This window comes from Ammospiza caudacuta, chromosome 34, assembly GCF_027887145.1.
Source record: "Ammospiza caudacuta isolate bAmmCau1 chromosome 34, bAmmCau1.pri, whole genome shotgun sequence".
In the NCBI taxonomy this organism is placed as follows: domain Eukaryota; kingdom Metazoa; phylum Chordata; class Aves; order Passeriformes; family Passerellidae; genus Ammospiza; species Ammospiza caudacuta.
The window spans coordinates 3,938,632-3,955,048 of record NC_080626.1 but is presented as its reverse complement, the minus strand read 5'-3'; the positions used below and the strand labels follow the sequence as shown (position 1 = coordinate 3,955,048).

At 57.1% G+C, this 16,417-nt stretch overlaps 2 protein-coding genes across 2 annotated transcripts in view; one reads left to right on the top strand and one right to left on the bottom strand.

Annotated features, from left to right (window-relative positions):
* MYBPC2 (myosin binding protein C2) overlaps nucleotides 1–9,642 on the top strand; it is a 40,437-nt gene extending 30,795 nt beyond the window's left edge. Inside the window, exons 24-30 of the mRNA XM_058822793.1 lie at nucleotides 379–571; nucleotides 2,055–2,194; nucleotides 3,582–3,741; nucleotides 5,737–5,873; nucleotides 7,863–8,049; nucleotides 9,049–9,074; nucleotides 9,550–9,642. Coding sequence (XP_058678776.1) covers nucleotides 379–571; nucleotides 2,055–2,194; nucleotides 3,582–3,741; nucleotides 5,737–5,873; nucleotides 7,863–8,049; nucleotides 9,049–9,059 — 828 coding nt within the window. The 3' untranslated portion in view covers nucleotides 9,060–9,074; nucleotides 9,550–9,642. The remainder of the gene's footprint in view (nucleotides 1–378; nucleotides 572–2,054; nucleotides 2,195–3,581; nucleotides 3,742–5,736; nucleotides 5,874–7,862; nucleotides 8,050–9,048; nucleotides 9,075–9,549) is intronic.
* A 3,588-nt stretch (nucleotides 9,643–13,230) lies between these two features.
* LOC131570420 (myeloid-associated differentiation marker homolog) lies at nucleotides 13,231–16,217 on the bottom strand. Its single transcript, XM_058822782.1, has 2 exons — nucleotides 15,557–16,217; nucleotides 13,231–14,108 (listed from the first exon to the last, which is right to left on the bottom strand). Exon 2 carries the CDS (start codon nucleotides 14,098–14,100, stop codon nucleotides 13,231–13,233), a length of 870 nt encoding a protein of 289 aa, XP_058678765.1. The 5' UTR covers nucleotides 14,101–14,108; nucleotides 15,557–16,217.
* Nucleotides 16,218–16,417: the final 200 nt, after the last annotated feature.

Here is a 16,417-nt window from a genome sequence, read left to right as displayed (position 1 = left end):
GACACCTGAACCCCACAGCCCCACAGGGACACCTGAACCCCACAATCCCATAGGGACACCTGAACCCCACAATCCCATAGGGACACCTGAACCCCACAGCCCCATAGGGACACCTGAACCCCACAGCCCCACAGGGACACCTGAACCCCACAATCCCATAGGGACACCTGAACCCCACAGCCCCACAGGGACACCTGAACCCCACAATCCCATAGGGACACCTGAACCCCACAATCCCACAGGGACACCTGAACCCCACAGCCCCACAGGGACACCTGAACCCCACAATCCCACAGGGACACCTGAACCCCACAGCCCCACAGGGACACCTGAACCCCACACCCCCCATAGATGTAACCAAGCCCCGCCCCCCGGCAGGGTAAGCCCCGCCCCCAGGTGACGTGGACGAAGGAGGGCGGGCCCCTGGGCGAGGACGTGCACGTGCGCACGTCGGAGCGGGACACGGTGTTCTTCATCCGCGCCGCCGCCAGGGGGCACTCGGGGCGCTACGGGCTCAGCGTGCGCATCGAGGGCATGGAGGACACGGCCGAGATGCGCCTGCGCATCGTCGGTAACTGGGAGCGCTGGGAGCGACTGGGAGCGCTGGGACTGGGAACTGGGAGCACTGGGAGCACTGGGAGCGACTGGGAGCGCTGGGACTGGGAACTGGGAGCACTGGGAGCGACTGGGAGCGACTGGGAACACTGGGACTGGGAACTGAGAGCACTGGGAGCACTGGGACTGGGAACTGGGAGCACTGGGAGCACTGGGATTGGGAACTGGGAGCACTGGGAGCGACTGGGAGCGACTGGGACTGGGAACTGGGAGCACTGGGAGCGACTGGGAACACTGGGAGCGCTGGGAACACTGGGACTGGGAACTGGGAGCGCTGGGAACACTGGGACTGGGAACTGGGAGCACTGGGAGCGACTGGGAGCGCTGGGACTGGGAACTGGGAGCACTGGGATTGGGAACTGGGAGCACTGGGAGGGACTGGGAACACTGGGAACACTGGGACTGGGAACTGGGAGCACTGGGAGCGACTGGGAGCGCTGGGACTGGGAACTGGGAGTGATGACAGTGACTGGGATTGGGAACTGGGAGCACTGGGAGGGACTGGGAACACTGGGAACACTGGGATTGGGAACTGGGAGCACTGGGAGCGACTGGGAGCACTGGGAACACTGGGAGGGACTGGGAACTGGGAGCACTGGGAGTGACTGGGAGCGCTGGGACTGGGAACTGGGAGTGATGACAGTGACTGGGACTGGGAACTGGGAGCACTGGGAGCGACTGGGAACACTGGGAACACTGGGACTGGGAACACTCGGAGTGATGACAGTGACTGGGATTGGGAACTGGGAGCACTGGGAGGGACTGGGAGTGACTGGGAGCGCTGGGACTGGGAACTGGGAGTGATGACAGTGACTGGGACTGGGAACTGGGAGCACTGGGAACACTGGGAGCATTGGGAACACTGGGACTGGGAACTGGGAGCACTGGGAGCGACTGGGAGCGCTGGGACTGGGAACTGGGAGTGATGACAGTGACTGGGATTGGGAACTGGGAGCACTGGGAGGGACTGGGAACACTGGGAGCACTGGGACTGGGAACTGGGAGCACTGGGAGTGCTGGGATTGGGAACTGGGAGCACTGGGAGCGACTGGGAGCACTGGGAGGGACTGGGAGCACTGGGAGCGCTGGGAGAGGCAATGGGGAACGTGGGAGAACCAGAGATGGGCCCTGGGATTGCAAACTGGGAGCACTGGGATGTCTCAGAATGGTTTTGGGGTGGTTTTTGAGGGATTTTTGGGGTGATTTGGGGGATTTTTGGGCTGATTTTGGAGATTTTTGGGTGCCGTTTTCTGGGGATGTTTCAGGGCAGTTTTGGGGGGGATTTTTGCCGTGGGTTTTGGGGGATTTGGGGGATTTTGGGGCAGTTCTTAGGTGTTTTGAGGTATTTTGGGTGCTGTTTCCCAAAGAGGTTTCAGGGCAGTTTCGGGGTTGTTTCTGGGCTATTTTTGGGGTGTCCCTGATCCGATGCCCCTCTCCAGAGAAACCAGGGCCCCCCAAGAACGTGCAGGTGAAGGAGGTTTGGGGGTTCAACGCCCTGGTGGAGTGGGAGCCCCCCGAGGACGACGGCAACGCCGAGATCACCGGGTACACCATCATGAAGGCCGACAAGAGAACCATGGTGAGGGCGCGGCGCCCCGAAACCAGCCCCGAGGAACCCCAAAATTCTCAACGGAGCCCTAAAATCCTCAGTGGGACTCAAAAACACTCAGTGGAACCTCAAAATACCCAACGGAAATCCCAAAATACCCAATGGAAATCCCAAAATGCTGAGTGGAACCCCAAAGTACTCAATGGAACCCCAAAATACTCAGTGAAACCCCAAAGTTGGGCTCCCCAAAATCTCCCCCAAAACCACCTCAAACCCCCCCAAAAACCCCTCATGACCCCCCAAAACCCCCTCAGTCCCCCCAAACCACCTCAAACGCCCCCAAAACCACCTCAGCTCCCCAAAATCTCCCCTAAAACCACTGCAAACCCCCCAAAATCCCCTCAAATCTCCCCCAAACCACCTCAAACCTCCCCAAAAACCATCTCAAAACCACCTCAAACCTCCCCAAATCCCTTTAGTCTCCCCCAAAACCGCCCCAAAGCCCCCCAAAACCCCCTCATGACCCCCAAAACCACCTCAAACCTTCCCAAAACCGCCTCAAACCCCCCCAAAACCCCCTCATGACCCCCAAAACCCCCCAAAACCCCCTGAGGACCCCCCAAACCACCTCAAACCCCCCCAAAACCCTCTGAGGACCCCCCGAAACCCCCTCACAATCCCCCCAAAACCCCCTGAGGACCCCTCAAACCACCTCAAACCCCCCCAAACCCCCTGAGGACCCCCAAAACCCCCTCACAATCCCCCCAAAACCCCCTGAGGACCCCCCAAAACCCCCCCAAAACCCCCTGAGGACCCCTCAAAACCCCCTGAGGAGCCCCAAAACCACCTCAAACCCCCCCAAAACCCCCTGAGGACCCCCAAACCCCCTCACAATCCCCCCAAAACCCCCTGAGGACCCCCAAACCCCCCCAAAACCCCCTGAGGACCCCCCAAACCCCCTCACAATCCCCCCAAAACCCCCTGAGGACCCCCCAAACCCCCTCACAATCCCCCCAAAACCCCCTGAGGACCCCCCAAACCCCCTCACAATCCCCCCAAAACCCCCTGAGGACCCCCAAAACCCCCCAAAACCCCCCCAGAACCCCCTGAGGACCCCCAAAACCCCTCACAATCCCCCCCAAACCCCCTGAGGACCCCTCAAACCCCTTCACAATCCCCCCAAAACCCCCTGAGGACCCCCCAAAACCCCTCACAATCCCCCCCAAACCCCCTGAGGACCCCCCAAACCCCCTCACAACCCCCCCAAAACCCCCTGAGGACCCCCCAAACCACCTCAAACCCCCCCAAAACCCCCTGAGGACCCCTCAAACCCCCCCAAAACCCCCTGAGGACCCCCCAAACCACCTCAAACCCCCCCAAAACCCCCTGAGACCCCCCCAAAACCCCCTCACCCCAGGAGTGGTTCACGGTGTACGAGCACAACCGGCCCCTGCGCTGCACGGCCTCGGAGCTGGTGATGGGCAACGAGTACCTGTTCAAGGTGTTCAGCGAGAACCTGTGCGGGCTGAGCGAGAAACCAGGGCTGTCCCGCAACGCGGCCGTCATCCCCAAAGCAGGTACCCCGAAATTCGGGGGGTTTGGGGGGGTCTTGGGGGGGTTTGAGGTGGTTTTGGGGTGATATGGGGGTGCTTTGAGGTGGTTTTGGGGGGGTTTGAGGTGGATTTGGGGGATTTTGAGGTGATTTTGTGGGCGTTTGGTGGGTTTGAGGTGCTTTTGGGGGGCTCAATGAGAAACCGGGGCTGTCCTGCAACACGGCCGTCACCCCCAAAGCGGGTACCCCGAAATTCGGGCGGTTTCGGGGGGTCTTGGGGGGGTTTGAGGTGGTTTTGGGGTGATTTGGGGGTGCTTTGAGGTGGTTTTGGGGGGGTTTGAGGTGGATTTGGAGGGGTTTGATGTGGTTTTTGTGGGGGTTTGGTGGGTTTGAGGTGGTTTTGGGGGGGTTTGAGGTGATTTTGTGGGCGTTTGGTGGGTTTGAGGTGCTTTTGGGGGGCTCAATGAGAAACCGGGGCTGTCCTGCAACACGGCCGTCATCCCCAAAGCGGGTACCCCGAAATTCGGGCGGTTTGGGGGGGGTTTGAGATGGTTTTGGGCGGGTTTGAAGTGGATTTGTGGAGGTTTGGGGCAATTTGGGGAGCTTTCTGTGAGTTTAGGAAGATCCCTTTGATCCCCAAAGCCACTCAAAGCATCCTCAGAAGGGGTACCCCAAAATTTGGGGGGTTTGGAGCGGGTTTGAGATGGTTTTGGGGGGGTTTGGGGGTGTCTGAGGTGTTTTTGGGGGGTTTGAGATGGTTTTGGGGGGATTTGGGGGTGTTTGAGGTGTTTTTGGGGGGTTTGAGGTGGTTTTGGGGGGATTTGGGGGTGTTTGAGGTGTTTTTGGGGGGTTTGAGGTGGTTTTGGGGGGGTTTGAGGTGGATTTGGGGTGGTTTGATTTGGTTTTGGGGAGGTTTGGAGCAGTTTTGGGGGCGCCTCTGTGGGTTTTGGAAGAGCCCCGTGGTCCCCAAAACCACTCAAAGCATCCACAGAGTGGGTACCCCAAATTTGGGGGACATTTGGGGGGGTCTTGGGGGGGTTTGAGGTGGTTTTGGGGGGATTTTAGGTGGTTTTGGGGAGGTTTCAGGTGGATTTGGGGTACATTCGAAAGGATTGGTTCAGTTTTTGTGGGTTCAGGAAGATCCCTTTGATCCCCAAAACCACCCAAAGCATCCCCACAGCGGGTACCCCGAATTTCGGGGGGTTTGGGGTGGTTTGAGATGTTTTTGGGGAGGTTTCAGGTGGTTTTGGGGTAGATTTGAAGGGATTTCGTTCAGTTTCTGTGGGTTCAGGAAGATCCCTGTGGTCCCCAAAACCACTCAAAGTATCCCCAAAACACAAATCTCAAATTTTGAGGGGTTTTGGGGCAGTTTGAGGTGGATTTGGGGCGGTTTGAGGTGGTTTTGGGGAGATTTGAGGTGGTTTTGGGGAGATTTGAGGTGGTTTTGGGGAGATTTTAGGGGATTTTGGTTCAGTTTCTGTGGGTTCAGGAAGATCCCTGTGATCCCCAAAACACAAACCTCAAATTTTGAGGGGTTTTGGGGCAGTTTGAGGTGGATTTGGGGCGGTTTGAGGTGGTTTTGGGTGGTCTGAAGTGGTTTTGGGGAGCTTTAAGGTGGTTTTGGGGAGATTTGAGGTGGTTTGGGGGAGGTTTCAGGTAGTTTTGAGGCAGATTTGAAGGGATTTGGTTCAGTTTTTGTGGCTTCAGGAAGATCCCCTTGATCCCCAAAACCACCCAAAGCCCAACCCGCAAGTTTTGCCAGTAACTGATCTCTTAATTATATAATTATCTATATTATATAATTATAAAATTGAGATTTTATAATTAATTAAAAATTATTAATTTAGAGCGTTTAACAGGCAATATTAAAGTGATAAAGCATTTTTAGGGCGTCGCCCACACTTTGTAACCTCGCCGTGATAAAACCCCCCCCTTACTTCAACTTGGGGGTGCGACCCCGGCCATTGGTCACCCCCACATTTTTTCGGGGTGCCCCTAAACCGTTGCGTGGCCCCCCCAGAGCTGCGGCTGAAGCCCCCCCAGTACCAGGAGCACGATTTCCGCTCGGCCCCGCAGTTCCTGACGCCGCTGGTGGATCGCAGCGCCGTGGCCGGATACTCCACCGCCCTCAACTGCGCCGTCAGGGGGCACCCCAAGGTCTGGGGGGGCCCGAAATTGGGGGGTTTGGGGTGCCCCCGGGGGTGTGCATCCCGAAATTGGGGGGGTTTGGGTGGAGATTTGGGGTCCTGAGGGGTTTTGGGGTACCCCCGGGTGTGTGCAGCCCGAAATTGGGGGGGTTTGGGTGGAGATTTGGGGTCCTGAGGGGTTTTGGGGTACCCCCGGGTGTGTGCAGCCCGAAATTGGGGGGGTTTGGGTGGAGATTTGGGGTCCTGAGGGGTTTTGGGGTGCCCCCGGGTGTGTGCAGCCCGAAATTGGGGGGGTTTGGGTGGAGATTTCGGGGTCCTGAGGGGATTTGGGTGGAGATTTGGGGTCCTGAGGGGTTTTGGGGTACCCCCGGGTGTGTGCAGCCTGAAATTGGGGGGTTTGGGTGGAGATTTGGGGTCCTGGGTGGAGATTTGGGGGTCCTGAGGGGGTTTGGGGTGCCCCCGGGTGTGTGCAGCCCGAAACTGGGGGGGTTTGGGTGGAGATTTGGGGTCCTGGGTGGGTTTTGGGGTACCCCCGGGTGTGTTCAGCCTGAAATTGGGGGGTTTGGGTGGAGATTTGGGGGTCCTGGGTGGGTTTTGGGGTCCCCAGCTCATCCCTCGGCTCACAGTTGGGTGAGTGGGGATGAAGATTGGGGTCCTGAGGGGGTTTTGGGGTACCCCCGGGTGTGTTCAGCCTGAAATTGGGGGGGTTTGGGTGGAGATTTGGGGGTCCTGGGCGGGTTTTGGGGTGTCCCGATGAGACTGTGAACTCACCCCCAGCTGTGGATGATTTTGGGGTGCCCTGGGCTGTTTTTGGGGTGCATTTGGGGGTCCCCCTGACCACGTGTGCCCCTGCCAGCCCAAGGTGGTGTGGCTGAAGATCCAGGTGTGGGTTCACCTGAGGAAGGGTTTTTGGGAAGGGTTTTTGGGAAGGGTTTTTGGGAAGGGTTTTTGGGAAGGGTTTTTGGGGTATGAACTCACCTCCAGCTGTGGATGTTTTTGGGGTGCCCTGGGCTGTTTTTGGGGTGCATTTCGGGGTCCCCCTGACCAGGTGTGCCCCTCCCAGCCCAAGGTGGTGTGGCTCAAGAACCAGATGGGTTCACCTGAGGAAGGGTTTTTGGGAAGGGTTTTTGGGAAGGGTTTTTGGGAAGGGTTTTTGGGGTGTGAACCCACCCCCAGCTGTGGATGTTTTTGGGGTGCCCTGGGCTGTTTTTGGGGTGCCCTGGGCTGTTTTTGGGGTGCATTTGGGGGTTCCCCTGACCAGGTGTGCCCCTCCCAGCCTCAAGATCCAGGTGTGGGTTCACCTGAGGAAGGGTTTTTGGGAAGGGTTTTTGGGAAGGGTTTTTGGGAAGGGTTTTTGGGGTATGAACTCACCTCCAGCTGTGGATGTTTTTGGGGTGCCCTGGGCTGTTATTGGGGTGCATTTGGGGGTCCCCCTGACCACGTGTGCCCCTGCCAGCCCAAGGTGGTGTGGCTGAAGATCCAGGTGTGGGTTCACCTGAGGAAGGGAATTTTTGGGAAGGGTTTTGGGGTGTCCCAGTGGGACTGTGAACTCACCTCCAGGTGTGGGTGTTTTTGGGGTGCCCTGGGCTGTTTTTGGGGTGCATTTGGGGGTCCCCCTGACCATGTGTGCCCCTGCCAGCCCAAGGTGGTGTGGCTGAAGATCCAGGTGTGGGTTCACCTGAGGAAGGGTTTTTGGGAAGGGTTTTTGGGAAGGGTTTTTGGGAAGGGTTTTTGGGGTATGAACTCACCTCCAGCTGTGGATGTTTTTGGGGTTCCCTGGGCTGTTTTTGGGGTGCATTTCGGGGTCCCCCTGACCAGGTGTGCCCCTCCCAGCCCAAGGTGGTGTGGCTCAAGAACCAGATGGGTTCACCTGAGGAAGGGTTTTTGGGAAGGGTTTTTGGGGTGTGAACTCACCCCCAGCTGTGGATGTTTTTGGGGTGCCCTGGGCTGTTTTTGGGGTGCATTTCGGGGTCCCCCTGACCACGTGTGCCCCTGCCAGCCCAAGGTGGTGTGGCTCAAGAACCAGATGGCCATCGGGGACGACCCCAAGTTCCTGGCGCGGCACAGCCAGGGGGTGCTGACGCTGCTGATCCGCAAGCCGGGGCCCTTCGACGGCGGCACCTACACCTGCCGGGCCGTCAACGAGCTGGGCGAGGCCCTCACCGAGTGCCGCCTCGAAATTCGGGGTGAGCGGCGCCCCAAAATGTGGCAGGGGGTCCCCAGAATCTGGGGGGGGTCCACAAAATTGGGAGGGGGTCCCGAAAATCGGGAGGGGTTTCCAGAATTTTGGAGGGGAGGATGCGAACAGCGTTGTGAACAGCTGGGGGAGGAACGGCCAGGGGGAGAAGGGGCACCCCAAAATTTGGCGGGGGGTCCTGAGTGATTTTGGGGTGAGGAGCTCCACAAAATTTGGGGGGGGTCCTGAGTGATTTTGGGGTGAGGAGCTCCGCAAAATTTGGGGGGGGGGGGTCCTGAGTGATTTTGGGGTGAGGAGCTCCCCAAAATTTGGGGGGGGGGTCCTGCGTGATTTTGGGGGGAGAAGGGGCACCCCAAAATTTGGGGGCGGGGGGGTCCTGAGTGATTTTTGGGTGAGGGGGTCCCCAAAATCAGGAAGGAGTCCCCAAAATCAAGGGAGAGTCGCCAAAATTGGGGTGGGTTCCCAAAATTTTGGGGGAGGTGAATACCTGGTGAACACCTGAGACTGATTTTGGGGTGAGGGGGCTCCCCAAAATTGGGGAGGTCTCCAAAATTTGGAAAAGTCCTGACTGATTTTGGGGTGAGGGGGTCCCCAAATTCGGGGGGGTTCCCAAAGTTTTGGGGGAGGTCATGGATACCTGGGTAAGGGTTGTGGCACCCGGGACTGATTTTGGGGTGAGGGGGCTCCCCAAAACTGGGGGGTCCCCAAAATCTGGGGGAGATCCTGACTGATTTTGGGGTGAGGGGGTCCCCAAAATCATGGAGGGTCCCCAGAATTTTGCGGGGAGGTCATGAATACCTGGGGAGGGTTTGTGATTACCAGGGGGAGAAGGAGGTCCCCAAAATTTGGGGGAGCTCCTCCAGATTTGAGGGGGTCCCCAAAATTTTTGGGGTACCTTGGGAGGGGTTCCTGATATTGGGGTGGGGGCATTGTGGGTTTGGGGGGGAGGAACTGAAGCCCCCTCAACATTTTGTCTCTCCCTCCACAGTGCCCCAGTGATGGTGACAAAAAATGGTGAGGGGGTGCTTAAATTGGGGGGATTTAATTTTTAATTTAATGAACTCATTAATTTTAATTAATTAATTAAAAACCCCCCTATTTAATTAGGGGGGGTTGATTGGGAAGTTTAATTGGAATGTATTTAATTGGGGGGGTTTGGTTGGGAGGATTTATTGGGGGGGTTAAATAGAAGGTTTTTAATTGGGTTTAATTGGGGTGTTTTAATTGAGGAGTTTAATTGGTGGGTTTAATTGGGAGAGATTAAATGGAGATGTTTAATTAGGGGTGTTAATTAGGGGGGTCTTTAATTGAGGGAGTTAACTGGTGATCTTAGGGGCTGTATTTGGGAGATATTTAATTTGAGAGATTTAATTAGGAAATTTTTAATTGGGGGGGGTGTTTAATTGGTGTGATGGATTTTGAGGTGACATTTAAGGGGTTTCCCCCTCATTTTGGGGCGCTGACTCCCATTTTTGCCACCATCCTGCAGAGCCACGGGCCCATGGTGGTGAGGAAGAAGAGTGTGTGGGTGACGAAGGCCCCATGAACCCCATGAAAATAAAGAATCTGAGCAATCCCCCGGAGTCTTTGTGCTTCATTTTGGGGAGGGGGCACCTGAGGAATCGGGGAGCGCATTTCCCACCTTTTCCGCTTCATGGTTTCTTCTCTTTTCCCTTGGTGTTCCCTGGCTCTTCTTCATTCCATTTGCTGCCTTTTCTCCCCTCACGTTTCCCTCCATTTTTGTCTCCTCCCCTCATGTTTCCCGCCCTTTTCTCCCTCATGTTTCCCTTTATTGCCCTCACATTTCCCTCCCTTTTCTCCCCTCAGATTTCCCATTTTTTCTCCCCTCACATCCCCCACTCTTTTGCCCCTCACATTTCCTGCTCTTTATTCCCCTCACGTTTTCCAGCCTTTCTCCCCTCACATTTCTGCCCTTTCCCCCTCACATTTCCCTCCTTTTCCCGTCACATTTCCCCCTCATGTTTCCTGCTCTTTTCCCCCCTTTATTCCCCTCACATTTTCCACCCTTTTCCCCCTCATGTTTCCCACTTTTTTCCTTCACAGTTCCTGCTTTTTATTCCCCTCACATTTTGGGCCCTTTTCTCCCCACATGTTTCCCATCCTTTTTCCCCCCTCACATTTCCTGCTCTTTTCTCCCTCATGTTTCCCTTTATTCCCCTCACATTTCCCTCCCTTTTCTCCCCTCACATTTCCCACTATTTTCCCCTCATATTTCTTCCCCTTTTCCCCTAACATTTCCTGCTGTTTTTTCCTCCCCTGTCACATTTCCCATTCTTTTCCCCCTCACATTTTGGGGCCTTTTCTCCCCTCACATTTCCTGCATTTTTTCCTCCCCTGTCACATTTCCCATTCTTTTCCCCCTCATATTTCCTGCTCTTCATTCCCCTCACATTTTGGGCCCTTTTTCTCCCCTCATGTTTCCCCCCTTTTTTCCCCTCACATTTCCCCCTCTTTTCCCCCTCATGCTTCCTGCCATTTTTTCTCATCACATTTCCTGGTCTTTTCCCCCTCACATTTCCTCCCTTTTCTCCCCTTGTTTCCTACCTTTTCTTCCTCTCATTTCCTGTCCTTTTCACTCAGCTTTACTGTGCTTTTTGCCTTCCATTTTCTGCCTTTTTTCCCCTCACATTTCCCGCTCTTTTCTCCCCTCACGTTTCCCCCCCTTTTCTCCCCTCATGTTTCCTGCCCTTTTTCACTTCACGCTTCCCGCCCTTTCCCACCTGCATCAGTTATGCTGGAGAATTTAACTAGTTAAACCAGTTCTGGTAGAGAAATAAACCAGTTGCACTCATTACACTGGAGAATTTAACTAGTTACACTGGAGAATGGAAATGGACAGGAGAAAAGACAGGAATTGTGAGAAGAGAAAGAGCAGAAAATGTGAGGGGAGAAGTAGGAAACGTGAGGGGAGAAAAGTGAGGGGGAAAGCGAGGAAATGTTAGGGGAAAAGGCAGGAAGTGAGAGAGGAAAAAAGGCAGAAAATGTGAGGGGGAAAAGCGAGAAATGTGAGGGGAAAAGGCCAGGAAACGTGAGGGGAGAAAAGAGAGGAAAACGTGAGGCGAAAAGGGAGGAAAACACAAGGAAAAAAATCCAGGAAATGTGAGGGGAAAAGGCAGGAAGTGTGAGAGGAAAAAGGGCAGAAAATGTGAGGGGAAAAATGAGAAATGTTTGAGACTTGGAAGTGGGGGGGATCTGGGAATGGGGAGTTTCAACGGGGACAGGGGAGGGAATTGGGGAGGAGAAGATCTGACTTTTCCCCTCACGTTCTCCTCCCTTTTTCCCTCATGTGTCCCTTTCCCCCTTCACATTTTCCTCCATTTTCTCCCTCACGTTTCCCGCCCTTTTCTCCCTTCACGTTTCCCGCTCTTTTGTCCCCTCACATTTCCCGCCCTTTCCCCTCTCACATTTCTCACTTTCCTCCTCACATTTTCTGCTCTTTTTCCTCTCACTATTCCTGCCTTTCCCCCTTACATTTCTTGGCTTTTTCCCTCGTGTTTTCCTCCCTTTGCCCTTCAGGTTTGCCTCTCTTTTTCCTCCTCACATTTCCCCCCGTTTTCCCCTCACATTTCCTGCCCTTTGTCCCCTCATGCTTCCCCCCCTTTTCCCCCCCCTCACATTTCTCATTTTCCCCCTCACATTTTCTGCCCTTTTTCTTCTCATAATTCTTGCCTTTCCTCCTCACGTTTCCCACCCTTTTTCTCCCCTCACATTTCCCCCCATTTCTCCCTCACTTTTCCCTTTATTCTCCTCACATTTCCCACCCTTTTCCCCCTCACATTTCCTGCTCTTATTCCCCTCACGTTTCCTACCCTTTTCTCCCCTCATGTTTCCCCTCTCACATTTCCCACCCTTTCTCCCCTCACGTTTCCCACCCTTTCCCCTCTTACATTTCCCACCCATTCTCCCCTCATTTTTACCAGCCTTTTCTCCCCTTGTTTCGTACCTTTTCTTCCTCTCATTTCCTGTCCTTTTCACTCGGTTTTACTCTCCTCTTTGCCTTCCATTTGCTGCCTTTTCTCCCCTCACGTTTCCCGCCTTTGCCCCCCCACAGACACTCAGCAGCTCATTAAGAAGCAGAAATGTCCCTTTAATGACAACACATCCGCACCCCCCAGGTAAGGCCTCAGCGGTGTCCCCCTCCCCAAGACCCCCTTGTGATCCCACCATCCCTCAGGCACTCGATCCCAGAGACCCCCAAGCACCAGATCCTGCCCCAGAGAGGGTCCAGACCCCATTGAGCCACCCGATCCCACCCTGGTGGGACCCTAGACCCCCATTAAGGGCTGAATCCCACCCAAGGAGAGACCCCAGACCCCCATTAGGGACTCAATCCTGCCCTATAGAGGGTCCAGACCCCATTCAGGCACCCGATCCCACCCTGGTGGGACCCCAGACCCACATTAGGGGCTCGATCCTGCCCCAGAGTAGATCCAGACCCCATTCAGGCACCCGATCCCACTCTGGTGGGACCCCAGATAACCATCAAGGGCTGAATCCCACCCCACAGAGGAACCAGGATCTCCATTATGGTTCCATTATCTCCCCAGAGGAGACTCTGACTCTGAAAAGGGCCGTATTCTGCCCCAAAAAGGATCCAGGATTCCCAGTAGGGGCTTGATCTCACCCCAAGGGGAAACCCCAGACCTCCATAGCACCCCCATCCCACCCTGGGGTGACCCCAAACCCCATTAGGGGTTCAATCGTGCCCTATAGAAGGTCCAGGATTCCCATTAGGAGCCTGATCCCACCCTGGGGTGACCCCAAACCCCATTAGGGGCTGGATCCCACCCTGGGGTGACCCCCAGACCCCCATTAAGGGCTCAATCCTGCCCTATAAAGGGTCCAGGATTCCCATTAGGAGCCTGATCCCACCCCATGAGGAGACACCAGACCCCAGTTAGGGTCCCATACCCCCTCAGGGGGCCACCCAGACCCCCACTAGGACCCAAATACATTCCAGAAGGAGACTCCAGACCCCTCTTGGTATCCCAATCCTGCCCCATAGAGGATCCAAGACCCTTCTGGGAGCCTGATCCCACCCCAGGAATCAACCCAGACCCCCACAAAGGCCCTGATCCCAACCTGTGGGAGACCCCAGACTCCCTTTAAGGTTTTGCCTCCCCCCCCCCACTCACCCTGGAGTGCTCCCTCAGGCCCTCAACAGCACCAACCTTCCCGTCTGCCCCAAATCCACCCCGAACGCCACCAAATTGAGGCCGCTGAGCACGGCCACCAGCACCCTCCTGTCCCAGGGGCACGTGGCCGGGCAGCCGTAGGGTCTCCGTGACTGACCCCCCATGTCATCCGAGAAGCTGTAGAGCGACCACAGCACCGTGGTCGCCCCGTAGGCCACCACCCCCAGCCCCGCATAGATCCCCAAGCCCCAGCGCATCCCCTCGGGGTCCCTCATCCACCCGCACCACCCCCAGCCCAGCAGGCACCCCCCGACCAGCAGCACCCCCAGCACGAAGGACACGCAGAAAATGCCCAGACACCAACGCAAAGCCGCCGGCCCCGACGCCGCGCCCAGCTCGGCCGACAGCCCGAGGAGGAGGAGGGCGAGGAAGGCTTCGGCCACCTTGAGCAGCCCCGAGGGAGTGGCCAGGTAAGGGGCGGCCTCTCCGGGTCGCGCCCGGTCTCGGGCCACCTCGGCGGCGTAGGCCAGCGTGGCGACGGCCGAGGCGGCCGTGGCGGCGGCGCGGAGGGCGCGGGGGCGGCCGTAGCTGCCCTCGTGTCCCCGGAGGTGGCCCAGCGGCCACAAGACGGTGGCGGTGGCACAAGCCATGGCGGCCGCGCAGGCCAGGGCCAGCGGCAGGTCGCGGCGGGGCGGAGGGCGGCGGAAGGCGTCGTTGAGGAGGAGGAGGGTGGTGAAGACGAAGGACAAAGCCCAGGCGGACAAGCAGCCGTCGCCCTCGCCCGGGTTCCAGTAGCCGGGGGCAGCGGCCAGAGCCAGGGCCAGGAGGGCGCTGAGGGCCTGGACACAGCGCAGGATGGACGGGGGGCGGCACGGAGCGGGCATGGCGGGGGCTGTGGAGAGATGGGGGGCGCTGGGGGTCAGGGGGGCTCGGGGGGTGTTGGGGACATTGGGGCGTCAGGGGGGCTCGGGGAATGTTGGGGTGCTGGGGGGTGTTGGGGGATAGGGGGGCTGTGGAGAGATGGGGGGCACTGGGGGGTCAGGGGGTCCTGGGGGGTGTTGTGGGATATGGGGGGTTTGGGGGTGTTGGGGCTGGGGGGGGGTACCAGGGATATTGGGGGTTAAGGGGGGTTGGGGGTAAATTTTAATTTGGGTGGTTTTTTGTAATTTTTTAATGGGGTTGGGGTAAATGTTTATTTTTTTTTGTTATTTTTGGGAGTTTTTTGGTAATTTTTCTTTTAAATGGGGTTGGGGGTAAGTTATTAAATTTTTTTGTAATTTTTTTGTTTGTATTTTTTAATGGGGCTGGGGGTAAATTTTTAATATTTTTTGTAATTTTTTTGTTTGTATTTTTTAATGGGGCTGGGGGTAAATTTTTAATATTTTTTGTAATATTTTTTGTTTGTATTTTTTAACGGGGTCGGGGTAAGTTGTTTTTTTGGTTTTTTTTGTAATTTTTTTTGTGTAATTTTTTAATAGAGTTGGGGTAAATTTTTAATATTTTTTGTAATTTTTTTGTCTGTATTTTTTAATGGGGTTGGGGGTGAGTTTTAAATTTTTTTGTAATTTTTTTTTTAATGGGGTCGGGGATAAATTTTTACCCTCAGGTTGACACCTTGAGGGTGTTGAGGGGCTTGGGTGGGGGGGTCTGAACACAGCAAAGAGGGAATGAGGGAAACCCAAAGGATGTGGAGAGATGAGGGGCTCAGGAGGGAATTGGGGTTATTGGGGGGATTTGGGGTGCGCAGGAGAGGTGTGGGGAGACTGGGAATAGGGAAATCCCAGAGGATGTGGAAAGATGAGGGGCTCAGGGGGGAATTGGGGTTATTGAGGGAATTTGGGGTGCGCAGGACTGGGGGGTACTGGGATGGAATTAAGGCCTGGGGGATATTGGGGGTACAGGGCCCTGTGGGGAGGGGGCGGCAGAGGGTGGGGGGATCTCAGACCCCTGAGGAGCTTTGGGCGGGCTGGAAGGACTGAAGTCACTTGTGGCTTAGGGGGGATTCCCTGCACTGGGGGGATCCCAGGAATGTTGGGGTTCACCCCGGGGGTCTGGGGGGTCCCGGCCATGCAGGGCTGGGGGCGGTCAGGGCTGTGCCCATATAAGGCCTTGGAGAATCTCCTTCCTTCCCCCCCCCCCGGCCTCATCCTGGGGTCGCCCCGCCCCACCCGGGCGCTGGCTGCATCCTGTGGGTGATGGGGGGGGTCCCAAATGTCCGGGGGAGAGCCCTGAGGGACAGGGGAGACCCCCGAGGGTTCGGGGGAAGGGGCACCCCAGGATCCTCCCCGTTGTGTCACCTCCCCTTCCCCACAAGACCTCAGGCAGGGTCCCGACACTCACCCGAGCGGGTTCGTGTTGTTCCGGAGGAGTTTTGGGGGGGTTCGGTTCGGGTTTTTCCGGACGGGACGGCCCCGATTCGGGTCCCCTCCGGGCCGGTTCGGGTGTTTTGGTTCTCTCTGGAGCGGTTCGGTCCCTCCCGGTTCGGCTTCCCTCAGGCGGGTCCGGCTCCCCTCAGGCGGGTCCGGCTCCCCTCAGGCGGGTTCGGCTTCCCTCTGGCGGGTTCGGGTCCCCTCGGATACGTTCGGGTCCCTCCGGACAACTTCGGGTCTTCGTTCGGGCCCCCCTTCGAGTCTTAAGTTCGGGTGTTTCCGGAGCGGTTCGGCTCCTCCAAGTTCGGGTCCCTCAGGGGGGTTCGGGTTAATTAGCGCGGGACAGTCCCGGTTCCGTTGTTTCGGGACCGTTCGGGTGTTTCCGGAGCGGTTCGGCTCCTCCCGGTTCGGGTCAATTAGCGCGGGACGCTCCCGGTTCGGATGTTTCGGGACCGTTCGGGTGTTTCCGGAGGGGTTCGGCTCCTCCAAGTTCGGGTCCCTCAGGCGCGTTCGGGTCCCCTCGGGCGGGACGGTTCGGGTGTTTCCGGAGCGGTTCGGCTCCTCCCGGTTCGGCTCCCCTCGGGCGGGTTCGGGTCCCTCCGCCGGGCCGGTCCCAGCCGTGTCACTCCGGGCGGTGCCCACCGGGGCGTGGCCAGAGGGCTGTGACGTCAGGGGGTCCCGGGCAATGACGTCAGGGCATCACCACGAACGGGGGGGGGCTCTGAGGGGGTCCCTGGGGTATCCCCAAAGTGGGGGAGGGGCACCCACGTGCGACCCCCGCCCTCGGGTGGGTGACACGGCGGACACCGGGCGGCGCCCCCACCCCTCCCCC

Bases quoted from the DNA above. Each gene is read 5' to 3' on its own strand.
- LOC131570420 (XM_058822782.1), bottom strand. From the start codon at position 14,100: ATGCCCGCTCCGTGCCGCCCCCCGTCCATCCTGCGCTGTGTCCAGGCC.